Source organism: Hippopotamus amphibius, chromosome 3 (assembly GCF_030028045.1).
Source record: "Hippopotamus amphibius kiboko isolate mHipAmp2 chromosome 3, mHipAmp2.hap2, whole genome shotgun sequence".
Taxonomy (NCBI): domain Eukaryota; kingdom Metazoa; phylum Chordata; class Mammalia; order Artiodactyla; family Hippopotamidae; genus Hippopotamus; species Hippopotamus amphibius.
The window spans coordinates 50444333-50451599 of NC_080188.1; the positions used below are offsets into that span (position 1 = coordinate 50444333).

Here is a 7267-nt window from a genome sequence, read left to right on the forward strand (position 1 = left end):
TGCAAAATGACCTTGTCTATCACTGGTAATATTCTTTGCTCTGAAATTTACTTTCTGATATTAATATAGCCACTTCAGCTTTCTTTCCATTAATATGAGTGTGGTATATCTTTTAAAAATCCTTCTTCTTTTTTACTATTTTTTTCTTTTATTCTGAAATATGTTTCTTGGAGGCAGTATATATTTGAGTCTTTCTTTTTGTCTAATATAACAATCTTTCTTTTTAATTGAGGTATGGAGACCATTTATATTTAATGTGCTTATTGGTATGGTTAGGTTTAAATATATTTTCCTGCTATTGTTTTCTGTTTTCCTATGTATTCTTTTTCCCTTTTTCATCTCTTTACTGTCTTGTTTTGGATCAAATGAGTGTTTTTATAGTTCTGGCTTATGTACTAAATTTGCTTATTAATTCTAACTTTTTGTTTTGTTATTTTAAGATTTAGAGTATTTAACAATGTAACTTCAAATGATATTATACCACTTTCCATATAGTATATGAACCTTACAATATTTATTACACTTGCATTTATCTACTTCCAACTTTCTTACTGTTTTTTTCTTTTACATATGCTTAAACTCCATACTATATTATTGGTTTTGTTTGAGCCATCAGTTCTTTTTTTTCTGCTTGAAAATAATGCTTACGGTAGTATTCCACAGTTTTTTCCCTTTTTTTTTCTAGCATATATCCAGATAAGGCAATTAAATTAAAAGATAAGGTGTAAGAAATGAAGTTGAAATCATAATACACTTTGTTTTGCATTAATATAAAACATATAAATTTTGAATACCACCTCTGTAAAAAAGTGTTTCCTGTGATAGATAATACTCATACTCATTGCACTCTTTCTCTCCATCTGTGTGTGTGTGTGTGTGTGTGCGTGCATGTATAAATGTTTACCCTAAAAAATTTATGTGGTTGTCGACTTAAGACTACCCTTCTTACAAGCTTCATCAATGGGCTCTCTATATGAAGTATTTAAGCATATATGTTACACATACCAAGTAAACTACATAAAATAGAAATATGAAAAGAGAAAACAAAGGAAAACGTCCTTCTTCCTATAGTATCTACACAGAAAATTAGTGTAATTAGTGAGGACATGTAAAATGTCTGAAGAATTTTGACAGATATCTTCTAGGAAAATATCTAAGCTGTGAGAATACTAAATTTCTATTATAAAAATTTATGTTTCCATTAAACATTCAGTGAAGGTATTGTGGTCTCCCTAATATGTGTAAGAGAGGACTTCAGGATTCATTAAAAACAGCAACAACTACAACAAGATGTCCCTCAGTTTTAGCAGGTTAGTTACACCTTTTAATCAAGTATGTGTAGCACGGAGAACCAAATCCTGGTCCATAAGTGTTAAAAAATGTTTGATGAAAAATTCCACAGACATAATCTGAATATTCTATATTTTAGAGGGAGTGGAGGAGGATTTCATGACAGTGGAGGGGGTTGACTCCCAGTGGTTGGCCTGACCTTAACTGCTGATGTTAAAAAACACGCCAAATGTTTCTGCAGTGTTTTCTGCTGTAATTTATTTATTTCTAGCCACAGGTCTACTTGTAGGGTTCTCATAAGTCATGCAGCAAGTGGTTTATAAAGTCAGAGTCTGTTATAGCATCATCACATTAAGAGACAGAATCACTGGATTTTTTTCGTTTTGTGAAAAGTTCACATCTTGAGAATCCATGCTTGGTATTATTATTGTATATTTGAGATGTATCTTGCTCCAATTAACATTATCATGCTACTCACTATAAAAAACCCCAAGGGCAGACTAGAGAATATAGTAGGTTCACTACTTTCAGGAGGCTGAGTTGTAACCCAACCCACTGACTTCATCACAGCTTTCTTCCATGTAGAATAACGAATTTCACTTTCTGTGGCTTTGATCTGTGGTTCAAACCGTTCCATCAAGACAGTTGACAAATCCTCGGGTTTAAGACTCCAAACGCCTACCCCTTCTGCAGCTCCTGCTGCCATGGCAGCTCCCAGGGCAGTTGTTTCAGACATAGTGGCTTTTATTACTGGAATATGCAGAATGTCTGCTTGCAGTTGCATAAGAACTTTGTTGTTGGTCATTCCTCCATCCACCTGCAAATGACTGAGTGGAATTCCACAGTCACGGTTCATGGCATCCAGAATCTCTCGGGTTTGGAAACAAATAGCTTCTAATGCAGCAAAAGCAATATGACTTTTATTGGTGAACTGAGTGAGACCACAGATTATCCCTCTGGCAGTGGGCTCCCAGTAAGGTGCGTATAACCCTGAAAAGGCTGGGATGAAGTAGCAACCATAGGAAGTACCTACTTCTTTAGCAAGTTTTTCACTTTCTTCTGCGGTCTTTATAATTCCAAGATTGTCTCTCAGCCAGCGAATCACGCCACCGGCTATAGCAACAGAACCTTCCAATGCATAACATACTGGCTTATCTTTGCCTAGTTTGTAAGCCACTGTGGTCAGAAGGCCATGTTCAGAAAATACACACTTATGGCCTGTATTACATAATAAGAAACAACCTGTTCCATATGTGTTTTTGGCTTGTCCTTCCTGGAAGCACATTTGTCCTACTAATGCAGCAGACTGGTCCCCCAAACATCCAGATATTGGCACACCTTCCAAGGCCCCAGTTTTCATTTGGCCATAGATCTCAGAAGAACTCCAAACATTTGGAAGAATGTCCATTGGAATTTCAAAAAAGTCACACAGCTCTTTATCCCATTCCAAAGAATGGATGTTGAAGAGCATGGTCCTACTTGCATTTGTTACATCTGTACCGTGGATACCTCCATTAGCTCCTCCCGTCAGACTCCAGATAAGCCATGAGTCAATGGTACCGAAAAGAGCTCTACTTTCTTCAACAGCCTTTTGAACTTTTCTCACATTGTCAAGAATCCAACGAAGTTTCACTGCACTGAAGTAAGTGCTAAGTGGAAGGCCTGTCTTGGACTTGACGAAGTTATTATTTCCCGGAATTTTTTTACTAAGAGTTTCAACAGTAGACTGGGTTCTTAGGTCAAGCCACATCACAGCATTGTAGAGTGGCTCTCCGGTTAATTTGTCCCAGATCACGGTGGTTTCCCTCTGATTGCTGATACCAATAGCTTTGATGTTGGATAGATCAATATTCAGTTCTTGAAGTTTCTCACATGTTTTCTCTATGCATTCATAAACAGACTGAAGAATTTCTTTAGGGTCTTGTTCTACCCATCCTTCTTTTGGGAACTCTTGCCTTAATTCCACTTGATGGTGACTAAGTAGTTCTGCTGTTTTTGAATTGAAAACCATAAAATGAGTGTAGTCAGTACCCTGGACTACTGCCCCCACCAACGGCCCCACAACTGCTGTCTTCGGGGCTGCCATGAAACCAGTGGGCCCCTCAGCCGCTCAGGCGCTCTGGTGCCGTTTCCCCGGTGATGGAGTTGTTGGTGGGGGAGGGGTACGCAGGACGTCAGGAGCGTCCGGATCATAAGGCGCAGGCGCAGTGACTGCCTGGGCACCTGAAGCTGCTGGAGGCAACGTCTGTTCTCTAACTGGCGCTGCATCTTCTCACACCACTGCTTTGGCTCAGGCTCCACCCGCGACCACTCAGTTACCTTTTAAGGAGGTTTAAGCTTAAAAACCCCCATATATTTACCTACACAAATATTGTTACTTGTGCTCTTCATTGTGCTGTGTGGATCCACATTTCCGTTATCATTTTCTTTCTGCTTGCAAGATTTCGCTCAGTATTTCTAGTAGTGTGGGTCTGTTGGAAATGAATTTTTACAAACTTTGAACATCAGAAAAGCATTTCATCTAATATTCAAAGATATTTTCTCTGGATATAGAATTCTTATTTATTTATTTATTTTTTCTTAAATTTCAGTGTCTGGAAACTCCACCCTCCTCTCTCTTGTGTTGTTTCAGGTGTGAAGTTCACTGTCAAACTTATTTTTAAAATGTCATTTTTCTCTATATTTAAGATCTTTTTCTCTTTATCAATGCTTTTGGTCAGCTTTATGATATTATTTGGTGTAGTTTTCTTATTTTCTGTGCTTGGGGCTTTTTGAGCTACTTGGGTCTGTGGGTTTATGGATTTCATTAAATTTGGAAAATTTTGGGTCTATTTCTATAAACATGTTTTATTTCCCCTCTCTTCTCTGCCTTAGGGACTCCAATTACATATATTGGTGTTATCTCACAGCTCACTGATGCCCTACTCATAATTATCTTCTCTTTCTGTGGTTCATTTTAGATAGTTTCTATTGCTATGTCTTCAAGTTTGCTAATCTTTTCTTATCCATTGTTTAATCTGCTGTTAATTCATCTAGTGTATTTTTCACCTCACACATTGTAATTTTCATCCCTAGAAGTTCAATTGTATTTTTAAAAATATTTACTTAGCTTTTTGAACACATGGAATACAGTTAGAATAACTTTTAATTTCATCTTCTGCTAATTCTAACATCTGTGTCAGTTCTGGCTCAATTTTGACTCAATTTTTCTCCCTATTAGGGCTTGTATTTCTCTGCTTCTCTGCATGCTTGATGTTTTTGATTAGGTGCCAAATACTGTGAATTTTACCTGGTTTGATTGCTGATTATTTTTGTGTTCCTATCGACCTTGAGCTTTGTTTTGGGATGCAGTTAAGTTACATGGAAATGATTTGATTCTTTTGGGTCTTGCCTTTAAGATTTGTTAGGTGGAACAGGACAGTATTTAATATGGGGCTAATTTATTCCACTTACCTGCAATGAGATCCTTCAGTGTACTTTACCCAAGACCCATGAAAAATGAGGTTTTCATGGCTGGTGGAAATAGTCCCTGTTCCCAGTCATGGATAAATACTGGATATGGTTATCTTTAGTCTTTTCATATGCATCTTTCCCCAGTCTCTTGTAATTTCCTCACACACATGAACTGATCAGTACTCAACTGAATACTCAAAGGGGATACTCTGAAGGTCTCCAGAGTTCTCTTCCTATACAACTCTTTTCTTTTCAGTACCATGTCTTGCATACTCTAGCTGCCTTTTTCTCTCTGGATGCTCAGCTTTATCTCCTCTACCAGGAGATAAACCACTACTGGGTTTCCACTGGGCTCCAGCTGGGTTTCCTTTCCTAGTGCTGTGGCCTCAATACTCTCTCAAGGCAATAGGCTGGGGAAGTCACAGTATTCATGCTATTTGTTTCTTGCCTCTTATAGATCACTATCCTTCAGGGACTGATATTCAGCATCTTATAAACTGCTGTTATGTAATTTTTGACTTACGTGAACTGTTTCATATATTTTGTCCATTTTTAAATTGTTTCAAATGATAAATGAAGTGATAAATGAAATGATAAATCTACTCTCTGTCACTCCATCATTGTAAGAGTGGATATCCACTGAATAGAAGCTTAAATTTTCAGATTGATTGTAAGGTTGGTGAATAAATGTTTATCTACTCACTAATTTAAATTCATGAAATGTCTAATCAATGAATGGCAATTTTCTGCATTAGGCCATAGGCTATACTTTTAAGTTAGCTCAAGGGTGCAGCTCATTTATTCTTAGTGAAACCAACAGAATAAGATAGAAAATACCATAAAAATCAACAATAATATTATTTTACTATTTTAACTGGATCATATTTTCCTTTTAAGTAGACCTTTTTAAGGAAGTCAGGAAAATAAAATTAGCAACCAGACTTAATTTGAATAGTAGGGGATTGAACTCATCAGAAGATGATATGGGTTCTCCTCACAATATCTTCATTAAGTTTTAAAATTCAACCGGAGTTTTTCTAAGCAAAAATTTAGAGGCAACACTTACCAGTATGCATGTTTACCATACTGTGTTTTAATTTGCATGGAACAGATTAAAAAAATTTAAAGAAAAGTTTTTTTTTTCCCCAAGTATTTGGCAGTAGTAAACATTCTATGCACAGATTAATCTATTCAATAAAAAGATTTGACCCAAAGTTTATTTTCTACTTTTCCTCTCCCCTGCCACCTTAGTATATACACAAAAATGTCCCAATTATATTCATTTTTGAGCCTAGGGATACTTTAAGCATTTTGTCTTTAATACAAGTAACATACATAAAGTCATCAGTTCTGTCTTTAAAAACTCGTTTACATACTAGTTCCACTGTTAATAAATTGTAGCCACTAAGTAATCCGGTAATAAGTGTCTCAATTTAGTTTAGAAAGGAAAGTTGACCAGATTGATTTAACTTTCTTAGAGTAATTGCAAACTATTGATGGATTTAACCAAAACTGACTAGCAGTGCTTTTCGTTTGTTTGTCTAAACTAAGAAGCTTAAACTAACTCTACTATTTTTACATTAAAGAAATTAAACATTAACACTTTTGATTGTTGGTCTATAATAGCCTTCCTATATTTTAATTTAAGTGACTCTGATGTAATCATTGGCACTACCTTATTTTTGAAGACGTATTGCTTTACAAGGAAATTATTTCATTTGTGTCATATTCCTTACAAATGCAAATCCTTTAATGATGGTCATACTATTCAGAATAGTCCCGCCAAATCACATATTGCTTCAAAAAGTATTTTACCAGAAGATTGCTAAAATTAGAGTTGCTAAATGAATTAATTGACTTTCTATTATTACTTATTTACCTTTAAGGCCACTCTTCTATAGTGCAGTTACTTTTTTTTTTTTTACTATTTATTTATTTATTTATTGGCTTGTTGGGTCTTCATTGCTGCACACAGGCTTTCTCTAGTTGTGGCGAGTGGGGGCTACTCTTCATTGTGGTGCACAGGCTCCTCATTGCTGTGGCTTCTCTTGTTGCAGAGCATGGGCTCTAGGCACGTGAGTTTCAGTAGTTGCAGTATGTGGGCTCAAGAGTTGTGGCTCACGGGCTCTAGAGTGCAGGCTCAATGGTTGTGGTACACAGGCACAGTTGCTCCACGGCATGTGGGGTCTTCCTGGAGCAGGGATCGAACTCGTGTCTCCTGCGTTGGCAGGCAGATTCTTAACCACTGTGCCACCTAGGAAGTCCTATAGTGCAGTTACTTCTTAATATAAAATCTTTTAAATGATGTCCACACTGTAAAGTTTAAAATTTATTTGTTCATTCAGTAATTTGACAGATATGTTTTGAGAGGTTGATATATATAGGCTCTATTTTAGACAATAATATAGTGACACATGAAACATTCTACCTACCCTTATTACAACATCTAAGTTAAGAACAATCCAACTACTTGTCTATATTGGTGTATCTTCCTTTGCACATCTAGCTTTAGAGAGCCATTCAT

The 7267-nt window shown here is 36.4% G+C and overlaps 1 protein-coding gene across 1 annotated transcript; it reads right to left on the reverse strand.

Moving 5' to 3' along the window:
• Nucleotides 1–1714: 1714 nt before the first annotated feature.
• GK2 (glycerol kinase 2) lies at nucleotides 1715–3376 on the reverse strand. Its single transcript, XM_057726928.1, has one exon. It carries the CDS (start codon nucleotides 3374–3376, stop codon nucleotides 1715–1717), a length of 1662 nt encoding a protein of 553 aa, XP_057582911.1.
• Between the last annotated feature and the right edge of the window lie 3891 nt (nucleotides 3377–7267).